Genomic DNA, 19,853 nt, shown 5'->3' on the forward strand with positions numbered 1-19,853 from the left:
TTTGGAGTACAAGAAAATACCTAATTAGAAGTCCTGCCTATTAACGATTGTGTATTTTACAGATGTGAAGCAGCACAGAGGCTGTGCCTGGGGAGTGTGAGATCTGAATAGACCTTACAGAGGCTGAGGGCAAGGGGGAATGATCAGCAGAGTAGTATGTTGTATGCTGATTGTTAAATACTACAGTGACACTGCTCCGGTGTCTGCTGCAGTGCTGTCCGGATCATGTCATTCACTATTGCTTCCTAGGTGGTCTGATGACTTGAGAGTGACTCTAATAATTTGCACTTCTGCCACACATCTGTTGCTACGCAGTAGTTGTGAGTATCCTGGAGCTTCATTTTTTTCCTGCTTTTCCTTTATAGATTGATTTGATGCCTCATGACCTCATTACACAGCTCTTGAGAGTATTGGCCATAGAAACGAAACAGGAGAAGGCCATTATCAGTGCAGATCCCACAGAGCTCACTCTCAGTGGTCTGGAAGCATTTTCCTTTGACTACATTGTTAAGTGGCCTCTGTCCCTTATTATAAACAGGTAAAGTATCAATCCACTGAAGGAAAAAAAAGACAGAAGCTTTTGCATTGAGGTTGAAACACATTTCCACACAGCAAAATACTGGAAAGCCTGTATCCTTAAAGTGATGTTTCAAGTTGCTGACTAGTATGGAATCCTTTGGGGTTGTTGAGCCCTGCTTGCTCCACTTGTAGGCTATGGAATATGGATTGTATCTTCAATAGAGCCCTACTAGACCATGTCTAAGGCATGCTTGGAAAGTCAAGCTTTCATTTTAAATGGTGGGAAGACACAGATCAAAGGATGCTTTCTCAGCCTGGTCCCTGCTATTACTTGTGACTGGTCACCCAGTTTTCATTTGTCCATGGCTTTCTGAAGTATTTGCCCTGAGAACATGAACTCTGACAAGAGGGTTTCCATGCAAGAATTAAGCATTTCTCAAATGTGGAGAGCAGAACAAAATGCATTTTCTGGTATCCCTGGTTGCGAACTAGAAGGATACAGGCTGTTGCTAGAATTACTATAGCAAGCTATTTTGCATTTAATTGAGTTATGAGGGACAGGATGGTTCATTTTTCTGCAGGGATTTGCCCCCTGTTTCCCTTGAGAAATACTGGCAGACCTGCTACTGTGAGCCAAGGCAAGTAGGACAAGCAGTGTTAACATGAACAGGGTGACAGATGTTGAATTGTTAAATGCCAACAATTAGTTTGTCCCTTAATTTCCCCTCTAAAAATCCACTTGACACAGTGGGACTTTATTAATGATGTGATGCTTTTGAAATTATGTCTTTTTCTTTCAAATTAAGTGTATTAGCTCTGATGGTAGCTGATGGAAGTGAAAATACTATTTGGTAAGGTTCCATGAACTGTATCGACTGGAGCTCTGTAGACACCTACACCAAAGTGTCTGAATGCAGACCTGAATCCAGTCCCTGAAGCTATAAAAAAGCATACCCATCTGCTTCTGACAGTGCATTGCTGATGGGGTAATGCTGCCTGTAGCTTGGTTACAGCTTTTTCTTCATCTTTTTTGGAGAATCCTGGTGAATTGTTTTGGTGATCATAGCAGTCTTAGTGCAGTGGGTACATGACCGCAGGCTTTCAGCCCTCTGTCCCAGCATCTATGTGAGTGACCTTTCTGCAGGTAGCTCTAGGGAATTGAAGAAGGAGGCTGGTGATGTACCCACTGGCAGGAAACATGGAGGAGGAACTCCTTGGAGAGAAATTCTTTGGGATGACAACAAATATGATTTTTTTTTCTTTGGTTCGAATTGTTTCAGTGCGGATCTGTGTGCGTCCTGAAGGCGTAAGGAACATATTGTGTAAAGTCTCTTTGCCTTTGAGCAGCCTCAGCCTTCACAGCTTAGTCTGTCAGTCAGAACAGGGCTTAATCTGAATGGGTTTCTCCTTTCTTTCCAGGAAAGCACTGACAAGATACCAGATGCTTTTCAGACACATGTTCTATTGCAAACATGTGGAAAGACAGTTGTGCAATGTTTGGATCAGCAATAAGACGGCCAAGCAATTCTCCCTACATTCAGCTAAGTGGTATGGCCTTTTTGTTTGCTGGATCAGATCTGAAGTTTTGGGTTTTCTTCTTGCTAGTGAGATATGTCGTGACATGGATCAGATCATTTTGACAGGAAAAAGATCCTTACAAATTTCTTACAGGCTGAGAGAGGTCAAAATATAACAATTTAGGTTTCAGTAGGAAGTGTCTGCTCAATAATCTTTGTGCTGCTTGGCTCATTCCTCTTTGTTGGCATGAAGTTTTGGAAAGGAAGAGATGGTCTTTACGGTTAGCTCATTATACACTGAACAGTTACAGCAGAGGACATCTGTACATATACTGTCTTGGTTGCTACTTTAGCATCAGCAAGATTAGTAAGGACCCCAGTAGTTTAAAAGCAACATTCTTTTCTTCTGGCCAGACCACTAGCAAGGACTCATGACCTTCACACAGCTTGGCTAATGTTTGGGGTTTTGGTGTGATACTAATTGAATGAGGTAAAATTGGTGGGATGTTTTCCCAGGAAGTCATTCTATCTTGTTCCATCTGTGAGGGTAGATTTTCGTCTTTGGATCTGCACCCCAGGCGCTGGAGGTGCCTATTTGGAGAGCGAGGCAGACCCCAGCATTGCGGGTAGTACCTTCTGCCTTGCCAATGAGCACTTTCTGGTGACAAGGTACCCTCGGCTGCCTTGGCGCTGACCTCAGCCATCATGACGGTAGCTCTGGTTCTGTAATTGTAGAGGTATTAGTGGAAGAGACCTGTGAAGGTCTCTAGTCCAACCTCCAGCTCACAGGACAACTGTGATCAGCAGAGGACAGGACAGTCATGGTTGAAAACCCCTAGGGTGGGTATCCCCCACATCTCCAGTGACCTGTCCCAGTTTGCTGAAGTCAGTTCTTAGTTTGCCATCACAGAGCCTGCATAAATTAACATTGAAAGAACCTCTATATAATCCTACCATTCTATTTTAAAGGTGAAATTGCATTAAATACCCCAGGTAGCAGGTGATTTGATTAAATATTTGGATCCCCTGAACATATTGATGCAAGGCATAGAATACTTTTTTCCCAATAAGGCTGGAAAGAAACATGAACCATTTATCTTGTTAAATTTTGCTCTGCTAACGAATGCGTGTCTCACTCGATAGCTACACTAGTAAATTTGCTTTAATATTTAATATTAAAATTTCAGTTGAATATAAGCAAATATTCAAAGTAATTGTCCAGTCTATAACAGGTTCAAACCTCTGACTCTACTAATTGAGGCAAAGGCATTTGAATATGTGGAAAATAATCAGAAGTGGTTTGCATTAACTTTATAATCCCTTCCACACTGCAGCAGTGAATTTGCTAGGACAGAAATATTTAGCTCTGCTTGACTGTGCAAGCCTGGTGATAGTTCTTCGTGGCATTTGCTAGCTCTAAGATGTGTGGGTGTGATTTCTCCCCTAGGTTTGCTGGTGCTTTCACACTGCGGCAGCGGATGCTGAATTTTGTACAGAATATCCAGTATTACATGATGTTTGAAGTGATGGAGCCAACATGGCACATTCTTGAGAAGAACTTGAAGCTGGTGAGTGTATGTGCTTGAGAGAAGTCGGAATGGAAGTCTTAAGTTAACAAATTTAATAGAGGGGAAAAATGCCTATTACTGCAGGTGTCTGTTAAACATTTTGCTGGAGGCACTTAAAGTATCTGGGAACTGTTGTTCTTATCACACTGCAAAGGGTGCTGCTGTTCTACATCACCTTTCTGCTTTATTAGTCACACATCCTTTCTCTCTGATGCATCCTTCTATCTATGCCAAGCTCATACTCTGCACCCTGTTTTGTAAAGGTGGTGTTCTGCTGAACATCGCCTTACACAGAAGAAGGAAAACTATGGAAAAGGAAGAAGAATGCAGGGTGCAAAGATCATAAACTGGTCCAGATATCTTCAGCTGATTCCTTGGCTGACTTATAGTGCTCTTAAAAGCCAAGTCTGTGCTTTCTCTTCCATGAAGCTGCCAAGACTGGCATGTTAGGACTATCTGCTATAAAATAGGGCCTTCCTTGTTCAGGTGACTATTCCGTATGTGTATTTCCACTGCAGGTGGGTAAGGCTGGAGAAATTTTCCCCTCCGGTGGTATCTGGGAGAGGCTAAGCTCACTTCCCACTGGTTTTTATGCCTGATGAGGGGGTATCTGGGCAAAGCATGCCTGGCATCGTTTTGATTCCTTTCACGGAGATGTAATGTTCTGACCTGCGGGATTTTCCAGGTGTGTTGCAGAATATTTCTGGCACTAATCCAAGTCAGTGACTTCTCTAGAAATTAACTCTTTGCCCTAACAAAACCTGCAAGAATCAGTTTTTATCTCCTGATGGGCATGTGAGATGCCTTTATTATTTCACAGAGGAATACATTCTCAGATAACGTCCCACCTGCCTGTTTTAAACCAAGAATGAGAAGTCGTTGGGAGCTTACCTTTCAGAACAGGCTGTTCAAGAAGCCCATAAAGGTCTTCTCATGTCTGGCTTCATTCACATCAGATTTTTTGGTTCCATCCTTAACAACAGAGGAAAAAACCTGTCACCAACAGATCAAGGGCTATTCTCTCTCTAGAGCAAACCCTTCTCTCCCTTCCATTTTTTACTTGACTGGTAAAGATCTACACTGTCGGGGCATACAGAACTGTGGAAGTTCATTAGACAAGTGAAGTATGGTGCCTGAGTACTGGCGGATCAAGTGAAAGCCACAGCAATGCTGTAAATACCTATTGTCTTCCTTGCCATCAGCCTGGGCCCAGCCCATAGCTTCTTCGTTGCCTAGGAACATGTGCTGGAACCAGGGCACTGGATGCCTCAGCTCTCAGCACCAGTGGACCTGCCTGGCTTCTTCTGGTTTCTGGCATACAAACAACTCTGTGGGCGGAAAAAGAGAGCAGAGATGGCATCTTAGGTTACTTCTGTACTGCTGCCTAAAACAAAGGCAGAGACATAGGCTGTCTGCTCCATATTACATAGCAAATGTCTCCACTGGGTCCTATGTGGTCCTAACATACAATCATTTTGTGTTCTTCTAGTTTCAAGTGTTTGCAGCAGTCTGGGGAGGGCTGTACTGTAGCTGTTTTCATAACATGAAACTGCAGGGAAGCGTTGCGTGGGCTGGGGTATGTCGTGAGAGTCTGTGAAAGCGCTCGAGGGTGCAAAGCTTGGTGGAGTAGTGTTGGAGGGCTTTGCCAAGGGAGGGAGTCTGACCTGCTGCCACCTCCTCCGTGCCAGCAGACAACTTGAGAAGGCCATTAGAAAGTGCTATCCCTGAGCTTTGTATGACAGTTGCCTTGACATATGGCACTTGGCACAGGCAAGGGCTGTGCCAGGCAGTGAACTTGTGTTTAATTAGAGCAGATGATCAGTGATCCATTTGTCAAGGGTGCTTATTTTGCAGCATAACCTTTGTGATGGCAGTAGTCATTTTCCTTATCCCAAGGGACACTGCGTTCCTCATGGTCCTTCTGAGTTTCGTTACCCACTGTGGTGCTGCTGTGTTGGGGCTGGTGTTAGGGTGCCCCAGCTACTGTGAGGAAACAGGAGGCAAATGTACATCACCTTTTTATTCTTTCCTCTGGTAGTCATCCTGTGATCAGATGCTTTTGGGTTGCACATCTTTTTCCTCTTACACCATGAAAAACATTTATCTGATGTACCAAACAGCTAAACACTCCTTCTGGAATCTGCATTAAGCCACAGCAGCTCTTTTGGCAGCTCTCTGATGAGCCTTGTGAATCTTCAACATCAGCTGACCCCGTCTTAGTTTCTACTGTGTATTGGGGAATTTTTCTGGGGTCAGCTAACCAACATTTTTTGATGCCATGTCATCCTTTTTCCTAGAGAATTCACAGGAGGTATCAGGTCTAGGATTGTGAGCATCTCCGCATATTCTTGGAAAGGGCTTCTGGAGAAGAAGAGGTTATATGTCAAGCTCCTGGATGATCTGAGAGAAGTGTACTTGCTTCTTAATTTTGTTGTAAGTTTAGGTTTGCAAAATTTAATACTCAGTTTACTTTACTGGCATTGAGGCACTTGAAAAGTTATCCTGTCCCAGGTTCTTCTAAACTGATTTCAGTCTCTGCTGATTCTAGATGTCCTAGAAGGGACTGTTAAACACAGTAGGCGTGCGGTCTGTATTGATGGCATCCACTATTTGGAAGAGACAATCTCCTGATTCCAGAGTTTTTGCAAAGACTTTATGTCTGAAGATCCCTCTCTGCTTTGGCTCTCAGCCATTGAGTTTCTCTACTCCTTCAGAGATATAGCGGTGTTGAAGCATTTTTATTTCAGTTCCAAAAAGAAATTTGCCAATTTATACTGTTTCTCGGAGGAGCCCATTCCCAAGAAACCTTTTTGATAGCCCAAGCAGGCAGAATTTTTCCCTTCCTATGGAACATCTCTGAGCCTCTTTAGCCTGCCAGAGATGTTGAGGTAGCAGGAATAAAGTGACTTTGCTGGCACTGGGGAAGGGTGTTTCCATGGCTGTATGTCAAGGAGATCTGTCCATACGTTCACCATATGCTGCTTCATTTCTGAAACCTTGAGGGCTGCTGCAGTGTTTTGTAGAGCATTTCCACCATTGCTCTGTACATGAAGGGCTTCTCCAAGTAATAGTGCAGTAACAAAGACTCAAAGCTGCCTGTGATGTGAATAGGTACACAAGTCATCACTGGAAACCGAGAAAGTTTTTTGGCAAGTTACCAAAGTCTTTGAGACATAATCCAAATGTATGTTTGCCTCCCATCCTCATCAGCGTCCTTGAAGGCTTTTAAATCTCTGGGAGATGGAGCATGCCCTCTACCAGTGCTGGGGCAGGAAAAGTCTGGCTCTAGGCAGTGTTGTGATATGGGCACCTGTGAGTCAAACAACTCAATGCTGCCAGCTAAAGAAGCTGTTTCAGTAACCACTTTGTTACGCAGTCTTGTAAAAGAGCCGCTTACCAGGGATGACATATCCCCAGCTACTGGGTAAAATCTTCCTTGATTTAAATAAAAGCATCATTTATTTCCAAACAGAGGATGCAGAACTGGCTCTTTAACATCTGTAACCTGCAGGCTGGGGTAGTTTTTTCCTTTCATTTGCATTATAGGAGGGAAAAGGATGATCCTGACTGGTCCCATGTAGTGCCTTACGCTGTTTTTTTGTCAGACTTCTCTCTTGTGCATTTCCACTTGAAGTTAAGGTGCTTTCTTCCTAAAAATATAACTAGTATCTTCACCTTCAAAACATCACTGTCTTCATCAACACAACTAGCATCTTTATTGCATCAGAGAGCAGCATTTATCCCTGTCCTGTACTAGTTGTTTAAAAGGTTATGGAGGAGTTTTCTGGCTTGATCCTGGTGGAGTGGTGCGGATACTTTGGCAGTTTTAGTCCTATGGTTCTTTCCTAGCTTGACTTGTGCTCTCAGTTTCAGCACATCCCATAATTGTACAGAGTGAGAGGGGCTTTCTAATCTGTCATTTAAAACTCAAGACTGAAACAGCCCACTGAAGTAGCAGAGCTGGACAAAAATCTTACAGAATCCTTGCAACACTGCATGTCTCAGTTCCTTATTGTGCTCCTAAAACACATTTCTGAATAACCTGTATGTTTTAAGCCTTGAAAACTTACTGACATTTAAGGTTCTTTGATTTATTTTCCTCTTTTCAACTTATTGTAGCTGACTTTACTGAGATTGTGAAGGTGGGAGTGGGCATGACAAGCAGATTTAAAAGCAAAGGAAGTGCATGTTCATAAAGCACATAACTCCATCCTGAGCCTCCTTTCCAGTTGAGGGTTTTTATGATTAAACGAAGCATAATTTGATTGAGAAGTTGATGTGACAAATCATAGGTAAAAAGCCGGTGAAGGGCTGTTGAATGCAGTAATGCAAATACAGTCTCCACCCCAGGATGTTTCTTGAAGCTGGAAGGTACATGAGAAGTATCTGAACATGCCCTCGAGCATGTCTGAGAGGTCACTGTCAGAGGCAGGATGCTGGGTTAGAGCTTTGGTCTGGTGCAGCACAGCAGTCCTGGTTTGGTTTTTCATTACTGTGCTATCCTGCCACAGGCATCTAATATTGATGATGTCCTGAGCCACCACACAAGCTTCCTGGATAACTGCTTGAAGGACTGCATGCTAACCAACCCGGAGCTGCTGAAGATCTTCTCCAAGCTGATGTCTGTCTGTGTCATGTTTACAAACTGCATGCAGGTATGTACAGCCTCACCGTATTGACCATGCCACTGCCAGCTGCTTTGGGTGCCAGACAGCTATGACAGTCCTTTTTTTCAACTCAACCCCTCTTGTCCTCGATGCACGTGGAAGAGCCTCTGTTCCTCCTGCCAGCAGGCTTTAGAGCTTGACTGCTCAGACCCTCATCCTTTCTCCCAGATGGCTTCTGTGGCTTTTCCCTCCACAAAATTCTTTATGCTTTTCTTTTTCGGTGTTGGCATCAGCCTCATATGAACTGAATTACCTCTCTTCAGCCAGTCCCGCAGCAGAATCTGAGGTGTAAGTGGTAAGGCTCTGTAGTTTTTAGCATGCTATTTTGAGGGTCAAGTGAGGACTGGTGATTGGACCCGTGGAGACTGATCTCCGTGAACACACTCTAGCCAGCATCTCAGGGAGCCCATAGCTTTAAAAAAACTCTACCTTCCTTTGGGTTTAGGGAGCTTTGTGTATTAACATTGTAAATTTAATCTCGGAGTTAGCTTTCATGGGAGTTAGCTAGCTGCAGGGCTAGTAGAACTGAGCCAGCCTCATGCTTTGCCATAATTGAAAAAATGGAATCTAACCGTTTCCCCAACCCTCTGCCCTTCCAAGAGGTTCACCCAGAGCATGAAGCTGGATAATGAGATGGACCGGCTCACCTTAGAGCACGGCACAATGCTGGGCCCACCAACAGAGGAGGAGCGTGCTGAAGAGACTGCGAAGAAGAAGCTGACTAACAAGGTGGGACACAGGATGGACAGCTGAGCCCTTTCCTCTGTGAATGCCGCCAGGGCTGCAGTCTGGTCAGGGTGACTGTCCTACCTCTTGCAGGTAGACCTTCCTAGTTTCTAGAGCACCCAGAATCTTTGCAGGCATTTTTGAGGGTAGTGTGAAGCGCTGATGGTGTTCTCAAAGTCTGCTTTGAAGACCCTGTCTCCCTCAGCAGTCCCTGCACTTGTTTTTAAGTTCTTAGTTGTATTTTCAGCTGTGCAGTGGGTACCCACATACAGGCTTTCTGCAACTCAAGAACTTTCTTCTTTCCAGAACTAGCATTTTGTGATGGATGAAGCAATAAACTGTCAGGTGTGACTCTGCAGCCCATCCCTTTCACATCTGGGGTATTTGTCTTGTCCACATTTCTCCATCGATGCACATGTACTAAGCGATTTGTTTGGCATGCTCTGCTGTTAGCAGGCTGCCCCTGTCCTGCTGAAACCCCCTCTCTGGCACTCAGCCAGTAGAGTCCATCACACTGCAAGGCAGAGTGCTCCAGAGGTTACAGCCTGTCATAGGCAACACTCACTTTCTGCTTCCTGGCTTTTCCTCCTGCCTGAAAATAAATAATGACAACATATATTTGAGGATAACTCAACTGGGATCTACTCGGGTTCTCCCAGATAGGCACAGCAAGGTTTTTAACTACCAAGGACCTTGCAACTGTTTTGAAAGTTTTATTTTAGTGACTGAGCAATTGTTAAGTTTTATGGCATTATTTTTGAGCAGGTTAGGAAATAGGGAAGGAATAATTGCATCTCTTTGGCAAGTGCGAATCAGCAAACACATAGGGCCACTATGCGTTTGTCTTGATAGCTTTTAGCAGAACATGCTGACAACCTCCACCTGACATCTGGCTTCGAAGCAACGATCAACAAGTTTGATAGCAATTTCTCAACACATCTGCTGGACCTGTTGGACAAACTGAGCGTTTACAGCACCAATGACTGTGAGCACAGCATGCTCAACATCATCTACAGGTGAGCCAGTAGTTTTCTCTCTGTAACTTCCCCTCTTGTGGTTCTCAAATTCAGCTCAGGAAGAATAATTGCTGTTTATAACTGTGCATGTCTGCCCCATCAATGAAAACAATGAAATCACAATAAATATTGCTTTGCATTTCAACCCAAGGCTTCAAAAAAAGAACCACATTCCTTTGAATTATGTGAAATTTGTCTATTAATGTTGTAAATGTAATGCAAGTGTTAGTTTTCTTGGGGATTATCTCACTGGGTAGACAGTGAATAAGCTGATTCCTGCATACAGCGTAAGTATTCCAAGATGAGAAAACCATGCGAGGGATTGATCATAAGTGGCTATTTTGTTTTAAGTTCGTATCTTGTATTTATTGAAATAAGCATCCCTTAATATGTTTTTATTGTGGTCTCACCCATACTTCCTACTTCTTAGAAATCAAAATTCCTCAGTAATACCTAAAAGGCAGGTACACAAAATACACTACAGGAAAAAGAGAGAGATAAGGAGATTAGGTTTTGCTGCTAGGTTTATAACCTCTGTGTTTGTTTTTCAGTAAAATGACATGCATGAGGCCTTCTTTGGAATGATTAACATTTGCTTTTGCTATGAGAGTCATACATACTAGTGTTGCTGAGCTTTTTAAGATCTGTGTTATAGATTGCGGTAGCATGGAGGGACCTGCCCTGGTACTTCTAGCTTTGAGGAACCACAGATAATGCTCTAGGAGCATTACCCGGAGTTGAGCACATGCGCTATGAAAGCAGAACGCTTCTTGCTCTGATCCTGCTATCACACTTTAGGAGCAAAACAGAAATAACTGCAACAATGGAGTTTGCTGCTGGGAGCAGCTTTTAGTGTTTGTGACTGGAATGTGTTTTTCAAGAGTTAAGCACCCATGAAACCTAGCAGCCTGCAGATTGGAAATGTTCAGCTGAGGCATGCGTATAACCACAGAATAAGAAGGCAAGCGAGGGTCAGGAGTTGACATCTCTTAATTCAGAGAGTCACCTCGGTAGAAGTCACATGTAAGAGCTGCTGCGCACCATCCGCCTCACACCTGGCAAAGACTGTGACACTTCAGAAATGCTGCTTGCAGACTGTTAGGCACATGTGAAAACCAATTCATTTTTACAGTGACTTATTTTTTCCAGTGAAGAGGCAGGATATATATTGCATATAGGCATAATTTTAAGAGGCTAGGATTTTCCTGAATATAAAATATTTCAACACAACACTTTTTTAAGTGCTTGTTCTGTGTTTTTAAGTCTTAATAGACACATTTGCACTGTTACGGTGTGTGAGAGCCTAGAAAACTTGAGACTTACCTTCTTTGTCGTTGCTGTCAGCTAGGGGACAGAAAACAAAGCCATCCTAAACATCCATTAGTTTCTTCGTGCTGTCTGTAAGGCCATGTGTAGCCTTATTTTCATGTGTAAGCAATTGTAAACAGCTCTTACAGGACTAGGCAGAAATTAAGGTCATTTTTAGGTGTTGTTTCCTTTCATCTGTTTCCGAGGAAAGCCCTTGGTTTACTTTTACTCCCTACTTTTAAGAATGTTATTCATCTAAAATTGTAATGCTTTTCAAGAGTAGATATGCTAGGATCAGTTGTCAGTGATACGTAATTTTGTTCATAAATGTGCCTGATAACTGGTTAATCACATACATTTTCTTTCTTCCCTTGGTGCTGTAGGGTTTCATGCCACAGGAAACCCACAGCCCCTTTGATATTTAGTGCAGAACAGGGTAGATCCTTATTTAGTTCTTTTTAACCACATAGGACTAAAGGGTACTTTGAGCTTTCTCCTAACTGTGCTTTGTCCTCTGTTTTGTTTTGTTTAAGTGTAGTCTTATTGCTCCTCTGCTTTGTTTGGTCGGTCTTTGTGAACTGTACTTTTTGTTGGTTGTTCTCATCCTTTAACTTAATCTTCAGGAAAACCATAAGAATATTAACCTGCAACCATTAAGTTCTGTTTGCTGCCCTTCTGTACCAGATGTCTTTTATGGACAGCTGACAACCCTTACACCTCTGTTGAGATGTGCTACACCTGAAAACAGAGAGAGAAAAGGTTTCAGGAATGTTTTTTTGAAGCAGGTTGTCCCCTTCTCATGCCCTGTCTCTTGAAGCTTTCATTGTCCTTTTCTAACAGCATCTGACAGGGCTGTCTGGGATTCCTGGTACCAACCTTTGCAAACACTGTTTTGTGAAGTATTCCAGCAGGAGACTGGGCTTCCAGTTATCTTTTATTTCTGAGAACTTCTTGACCAGCAACTACCATGCATTTACACAGCCCCTGGCTTCCTGTGTTAGCATCTGCTGCTCTATCTGAGATGTGGTCACACAGCTGAGACCAAGGTTGAACAGTAAAACCTGTCATCCCTGTTACCATGGGTGCTTCCAGGAGTGGAGTCTAGCCCACCAGCTCCCACAACACTGTAGAGAATTACATGTCTTGTCTTCTTCCTTGTAGGAATGTATTCCTTATTTAAGGAGGACAGGGATGCTCACAGGCATCTGAAAGGAAGTACAGTGCCACAGGACTGCTTGCTGCTCTGAACTCTCCTGCTTCTATTCCCTGTCAGGGTAGCAGCTTATCTTCCTACCACCATAACTGCCCTTGTTGGTTGATACTCAGTCCCTGAAATGGGAAGGTAGGTGAGGACCCCTTCTCCACAGTCCTAATAACTCTTGATTCACTCCATCTCTGAAGTGACCAGAGTCAGAGGTCTCCTTCTCATCTTGGAAATTCTTCAAAGACTTTTTTTGTGGCTGTGAGTGGAGGCCCCAACTGTACAAGTGATTGCTGTTCCTTTCAGGACTAACCAGGACAGTTAAGTCTCTGCAAATCCTTTTAGGAAATGATGATGCAGCTTATCAAGGCCTTCTGGACATTTTATGTCAGCCTTCATCTGCCTGGGCATCACTGTTTATCATCATTGGACTGTTGTAGATTGCAGGCAGGATCCATCTGTAGAAAAATTGACAGGCCAAAGGGATTAAGCTCTTACACTCCCCTCACTGCCATCACTCCTAGGTGTCACAGTAGCATCCAGAGTCAGGCTAGATTCAGGGATCAAGACCACAAGCAGTTGAGTCATCCAGGCAAGAAAATTTACTCTTTCTCAGTGCTCCAGCCCTGCCTCCTTTATCAGCCCTGCCTCCTTCTTTATCAAGGGCTTACATTTTTATCATTACCAGTACAAGTTCTAACAGACAGGCTTTTTAATGATGCTCCATCCAGGAGATCTTAATGGGAACTAACTCTATGATCCAGGTGCTTGGACATCATTGCGGGTGGCACAGGGCATGGCCAACACAGTGTTGAAGACCCAAGTTGCCTGCTCTTTTAATAGAAAAGCATCATGACCCCACAGTTCTTGAGTCTTGTAAAGAACATGTGGAGATCGTCCCATTGGTGGGATCACCCAGCTCAGTCCAAGGCTGGAGTATGTTCTCAGCTTACTCATGAAGTCAACAATGTCATGTCCTCAACCAGTCTATACACCATGCAACAGCAGAAGTCCTGTGGCCTTCCATCACACTTTTATAACGTGTGATGCCAGACATTGATATAAGGCCTTTTCTGGCAGTAGCTCAGGTGGTGTCCTCCTTCCAGCACTGCTCCTACACTTAGCATCAGAGGTTCCCCTCTTTTATCATTGCATCCCCACCCTTGTGTCAACTTTATGCTTCTACCAGGATGGTGGGATGAGCTGATGCTGCACCATGGAGACTGGCTGTGTATCTTGTTCAGTTGTCCGTGGTCCATGGCGCCATGACCAGGAGCTATCTTCCGCCAGATGCCTTTGTGTTTCACAGACTGCACACGAGCATTAGCTGTGCCAGGAGGTGACTCCTGAGCTGTGGAAGCTCTGGAGCCCGTTCTTCCAAATATGGAGAGGTTGGTTTTTACAACGAGTACATCCTGCTTCAGGAGAAAGGAGAAGTATGGTGATTCAGGCGGGTTGCGAGAAAACAAAATGCTTCTGTTAGCAGTTTGCATTGAGGATGATGACCTAAGCTGTGTGCCCCCCTGGTATTTCCACGCCCCAGTTCTGTTCAAGGGCTGCAGAGGAAATACTCGGTCTTTATGCCAATAGGACTGTCATCTCTATCAAGTCCCCCAGTTTGGACTGTCTGGGGCCATGTGAGCCTTCACCAAGATGTTGGACATAGCTGGACCTTTACTGACAAACCAGATGTCCCTCCTTAACTGAAATACTGCGTGTTAACAGGCCATGCAACAGAACCTGTCTTTCCATTTCTACAGGCTGCTCAGTATAAAAGAGTGGAAGTCCCACGATGAATGCCCAGACATGACATTTAGCTCTCATTCAGTCTGTAGAGATTATTGGATCGAGTCCTGGACTCTATGGCAACAGGAACCCAAGAACCAGAGTGGAGATGGTTGCCATCTGAAATAACATATTTGACAGAGAGACGGAAGAGTTTTTAAGACATACCAGTATTTTCCTATAAATGATAACCTTTTTATATGACTGCTTTTCAAGGGTGGTAGTCAACATGTAAGATAGATAACAAAATATCCCTTTTATTCATAATTCTGGTACTGTGCTTTTATTTATTTGATCCTGGTTAATATTTATTCAGTTTACAGTACTGAGTAGCTGAGGCACAACCATCGTATTTGTAGCACCAAACAACAGAAGATGGAGATCCAGAGGGCTTTCTTCAAAGTGGGGAAGCTCACACATAACTCACACATCTTCAGTGTGCTGAAGTCCTGCTCAGGTGCCTTGGCTCCATCAGTAGCAGTGCTGACAGAGGGTTGGCAATGGCAGAAAATCTCCGGAGTCACTCCTTCACATCCCAGTAGTGAAAAGGAGAAGAATTACAGCATAGAGGACTTTGTCAGAAGGATTACTTGAAACCAAATACTTAGAAATCTTAGGCATCAAGTGCTGTTAGCATTCATCAGATATCCTTCCTTTACCAGTTCAGAGGAAACGGCAATGGTTGAGCTTAGCATAAGACCAGTAGGATGTATGAGATGATGCAAACCCCAGTTTGTTCCAGTTTCCAAACCCTGGAATAAAAGTTCCAGCCACAAAACAGGAAACTGAAAGTGTAAGCAGAGTTTGCAGAAGCATCACGCAAATCCTTAAGAGACAGTTACAAAGATCATTTAACCCTAAAAACATAGCTGAAAGGGAAGCAAATCAAAATCTGCAATTCAAGAATTTTGCAATAAAGCAACTTTAGAAATGGAACAGATCCTCAAAGCAAGGATGTAAATGAGTCCTGGCTTTATATTGGAATCAAAGTTTGGTAAATATGCTCTCCTCAGTGTCAGGTTTCCTTTGTACAACACTTAAAGGATGAAAGAGATGTAAGCTTTTCAACCAGGAGAGAGCAACAGATAAATTCCATCTGTCAAGCCTCTGTTTTCTGCAGTCACCAAAAAATGTCAAGGAACAATTTGTTGCCGTTTGTGTAAGGTTGTTAAGCAACATGAAACTCAAATATTGTGCCCATTCATTTAGTATTGGAGCAACTTAATTTGAGAAATGTAGAGAGTAACTTTTGTGTGATTCACAGGCTTATATTGACTATTGCTTGGTGTTCCCGGGGCACACGTTTTTAAGAGCAGCACATCTTAGTTGGCTTCGTAGTGCAGAGATCTGCCTAAGGAAGGTCACAGCAGGTGTGGAGCTGGGTGGCTTTCTGGCATCATTTGGATTATCAAGGAGACAGGATTATGATATCACTGATGTTGCCTGCTTTGGAGGGCCGTTTACAAGTATCAGCAGTACTTGTGCTTTTGGCTGAGCATCGTCTCATCTTCTTGAATTGTGAATCTGTTCGAAGCATACTTGTGTTAGCAAGGAGGTGGTGATAATGGAAACTGCAACATGTCATGGTAGTTACAGTGGATAATATGGTGGATTTCATATGGGAATTAATACCAGAGTTCAATGGTGGTGAACTCTGGTATTAAGGAGTGGTGGGAAGTGGCCAGGAAGGTGTGGAGGTTTGAGGAGCCCTCACCCCTGGTGCCTTGTCCCCGAGTGACAGGTCGCCAGGTTTGTGTGGTCAAGCTGTAGTTCTGGAGAAGAAGCTATTAGCAATTGGTCCTTCCTGGTGTATTTTATACATGTGTAAAGAACAGGTGAAATTTAGCCTGTTGTCAAGGGATGAGCACAGAAGAGGTGTGACCGACAACCCCTGTGGCACAGTGCAGACATCCCCATCTTGCTCTGAACAAGCTGCTATGTCTACCCAGCCTGAGGCAGTCCCGTGCAGGGATGGCAGGTCCAGAGCTCGTGGCAGTGTGGCCCCGTTCAGCTGATGCCCTGGGAGAGGTTTCTCATCCAGGAGCCGTGGTTGGGTAAGAGGAAGGCAGTGCTTGGTGGGGTGGGCAAGGGGGAGTGGCGGCTGCTTGAGAGGTCTGTGCTGCGGCGCAGACCCCTTTGCTGCACAGGCAAGCATCCCCCCTTCTTCCCGCAGTGAGACTTGCTTTGCTTTGCTTCACACCCCTCATTTCAACAAACTTTGTCCTAAAATTCATCTGACCCCATAAAAGAGTTTACATATTTTTAGATCCTCTTGCTGCCTTCAAGCGCCTCGATGAGCACCTGTGCTGCGGCACTTGCAGCACCAAGCTCTCAGGGGCCGTTGGCAGTGTGTTCGGCTTGCTGCATGCTGCTCTTGGGCAGTGTTGAGCCAGCAGGCTGCCAAAACTTCTGGGTTTTTTGTCTCTCAGGTTGGACTTCAATGGGTTCTACACAGAGCGCCTGGAGCACATGTCTGCCGAGCGCAGCCAGAAGGCAGCTCCCCTGCTTCCCCGCCTGGCCGTACCTGCCCAGTGAAGCCCTGCTGTTGCCCCTTTCAGCCACCCCCTCTTCTGCACCAGCAGAGAACCAGACACTCACTGACTTCAAACTAGGAGTACTCAACCCTCTACATTGACAGTGTGAGCTGGAAACAAACCATAAGGGTTGTCACAGAGAGACAGGGGAGTAGTCTCCTGAAATGTATGTAATGGATTTTCTCTTCTGAGAGGCTTTTAGTTAAGTCCTTTTTTTTTTTTTTACTACATTGTAAAATGATGTATTTGTGTGTTGTAAAATAAATAAAAGATCAGGGTCTGTTAACAGAACTCAGGATGCAAATTAGTCTTTTAAGTGACTAAATTTTGGTCAGCTCACAGAGATGTTCCTCAGCTGCCATGCGGCATTATTTTGGGAGGAGAGCCTAACAACTGGGGGGTTACTGGAATGAAGCTGATCAGCTGCTCTAACTGATGACATGTGGTCTGGAGTTGATGAGCAGGTATGTGATGTTCATATCATATTGGCCGAGTCCTCAACAGAGGACTTTCAGGGTATATTACGCAGTTGTGCAGCCATAAAAATTGCTTAAGCCAGTTTAGGAGCAGGTGTGGTAGAGGGTGGAAGAGAGGAAGAGTATCTCCCAGGAACAACCAGAGGCCTCAGTGGCAAGTGTGTGAACCTGGGGAGATGTGCAAGGGCTGTAGATACAGGGCTGAGTGCTCCTGTTAATGACCTGGCCTTCCTCTCCCTCTCCTCCTCCTTTGCAAGGACCTTCTAGAGTACATTAGAGGGAAGAGCCAGGTTTTCTTTGCTCTGGTGGCCTAAAGCTGGTCCTCCAGCTTGGCAAAGGGAGAGAGACTCAAGGAGAGGATGGAGACCACCAATCCTGAGTCTGGAGGACTGAATTCCTTCATCTGGAGGCTGAGGTTAAGGACCAGGACCTCAGCCAGCATCATCTGGCTCTTCAGGGAAGGCACTTGTGCAGTTCATGGGGAAGGCAAAGTGTCCTGTTCCCCCCACTGAGGTGGCCTCTTAGTCTGGGGAGGCTTGGAGAAGTTGACCTGGCATTTCCATTAAGTTTCTGTGGATCTACAGACTTCACAGCCTGTCCCTTGAGCATAAGGTGGAGAGGCAGAGGGGCCCAGGTCCCTAGAGGAACCTGCTCGCCTCCTGGTGCCCAACATCTCAGGCTTGAGAGACTCCCCTGGCACCTCACTGTGTCACACACATTTTTTACACCCATGTGCACTGTGGTGGCTGTTGCAGGAAAAAACTGTTCACGCAGTTTAAATTAAATCAGGACTGAAGCTGTTTATAGATTAATAACACATTATTAACCAGCAAGCATTGAGTCTTAGCAGAAGTAATAGGTATTTCTGAAATGTTAATTTTTAAAATCAACAGCAGATTTGTAAGCACCCGTCTATGAGTAATCCCAAGAAGTTGCGCTCACATGGGTTTGTGCACACGTGCAGACGGTTATGTGCACCCCTCTCACAAGTTTTTTTTGTGGGGGGGAGGCACCCCTCTCTTGGGAGGGGGTCTCCCCTTCTTGCACACCCCTTCTGTGGGAGATGTGGGTGCTCCACCTCTACAGGATCCCATACTGCTCCCTGTGACCTGCAGGTCCACACCTGAGTGAGAAAGCCCCCAGGAGGTCACCTACACCCCGGGGCAGGGTCTCCCCTGCTTATTGCACCCCGTACCAGCAGTGCACTAGCTGGATGCAGCCCCCTCACCATGCCTGCCCCAGGCAGAGGTGGTGGCGCTGGTGAGGCGGTGTCATTCCAGGCTTTGGCTTCTGCTGTTTGCCTAAGAACACATTGACAGGTAACTTCAGTTACCCCAAAATTGTGGCCTGGACGTGGATGCCCAGTTGGCTGAGCAGTTACTCTAAAGGTTTGGGGTGCTTGGATGGGTCTCCACATAGATCTACCCACTCTTCTCTGAGAGCAGATCTCGGTCCAGGCCAGACGCCCAAGCAGGAGGTGGATGTGTATCTTCTTCCCTCACCAGAAGCCAGGAGGTGCCCAGAGAGGTGCTAGAAAAGGGCCTGTTTCTGAACCAATCTGACTGCTCTGCGTCTCCCTGGCGAGCCGGGTTATTTGCTGTGCTCCATAGATGGTTGGTTGGTCAGTAGCTCCTTCAAGGCCAGTTCAGCTCTGCACACCTTGCAAGGGTTGCCATTGTGGTGGGGACAACTCTACTGGAGACGTTTAGAGAAATATGACCAGACATGAATAGGAGTGTCAACGTGAAAGCACAGAGCTTTTTTTTTTGTTTAACAAATTTGTCTATTTAGGAGGGAATTACAGAAAAGCAGTGGGGAGAAAGAGGGAAGACACTGGAGCAGCACTTGGCTGTGGTGGTTTCTGTACCATTTTGAAGGAAGCTTGTCCCTGGTGATGGAGCTCTGCAACAGCTGAGTTCAGTGTCCAACCCCCCCTCTTTTGTTAAATGCAAAAGTTAAATGTGGAGTTTCCTGGCTGGTCCTGGCCCAAAACACTAAGAAAGTATAAAAAGATCAGTTTGCAGGAGGGGGTTCTCTCTTCAGAAGTTGCCATATGGAAAAGACAAGGGGCAATGGGTTGCACTGGGAGAGGTTTCATCTCAACCTAAGGAATACATTACAGTGAGAGCAATCACTTGCTGGACCCTCCCCAGGGTCATGGTGGAGTCCCCATTGCTGGAGGGTGTCAAGATGCGCCTGGACAGGGTGCAAGGTAACCTCATCCAGGCTCCCTTCCCCAGGACAGGTCAGACCAGATGATCTTCAGGGGTCACTTCCAACCCGGGACGTTCTGTGGACAAGAGGGAGACAGCAGGCAGCTCCGTGGCAGAGCGGCGAGCTCAGGGTGCGGTGCACCTCCCAGCTCAGCCCCACATGGTGGTCCCAGCCCCTCCTTCATCTCAGTGCTCCACAGCTCAGCACCCCACCGACACCCCCCAATGCCTCCCCAGTCCCACCGCTGCCCTCTGGTAGCCCAGCCACCCGCAGCTCCTGCATCACCTCAGGGCCACCCCAGTGCCCCATGGACCCCCCCTCT

General features: G+C 45.2%; 1 protein-coding gene and 1 long non-coding RNA gene across 5 annotated transcripts in view; one reads left to right on the forward strand and one right to left on the reverse strand.

Moving 5' to 3' along the window:
• Positions 1-17,132, forward strand: part of TUBGCP2 (tubulin gamma complex component 2) — a 37,881-nt gene extending 20,749 nt beyond the window's left edge. For 3 of the 4 annotated variants that reach the window (XM_069795947.1, XM_069795950.1, XM_069795948.1), the window contains 7 exons: positions 366-538; positions 1,939-2,067; positions 3,484-3,604; positions 8,116-8,259; positions 8,872-9,000; positions 9,850-10,013; positions 16,737-17,132. In XM_069795947.1, coding sequence (XP_069652048.1) covers positions 366-538; positions 1,939-2,067; positions 3,484-3,604; positions 8,116-8,259; positions 8,872-9,000; positions 9,850-10,013; positions 16,737-16,842 — 966 coding nt within the window. In that variant the 3' untranslated portion in view covers positions 16,843-17,132. The remainder of the gene's footprint in view (positions 1-365; positions 539-1,938; positions 2,068-3,483; positions 3,605-8,115; positions 8,260-8,871; positions 9,001-9,849; positions 10,014-16,736) is intronic. The other variant, XM_069795949.1, reaches the window with a different exon arrangement.
• A 965-nt stretch (positions 17,133-18,097) lies between these two features.
• Positions 18,098-19,809, reverse strand: LOC138687939 (uncharacterized). The gene is made up of 2 exons (XR_011326986.1): positions 19,185-19,809; positions 18,098-19,012 (listed from the first exon to the last, which is right to left on the reverse strand). It is a non-coding gene; the product is annotated as an uncharacterized lncRNA (long non-coding RNA).
• Positions 19,810-19,853: the final 44 nt, after the last annotated feature.

This window comes from Haliaeetus albicilla, chromosome 11, assembly GCF_947461875.1.
Source record: "Haliaeetus albicilla chromosome 11, bHalAlb1.1, whole genome shotgun sequence".
In the NCBI taxonomy this organism is placed as follows: Eukaryota; Metazoa; Chordata; class Aves; order Accipitriformes; family Accipitridae; genus Haliaeetus; species Haliaeetus albicilla.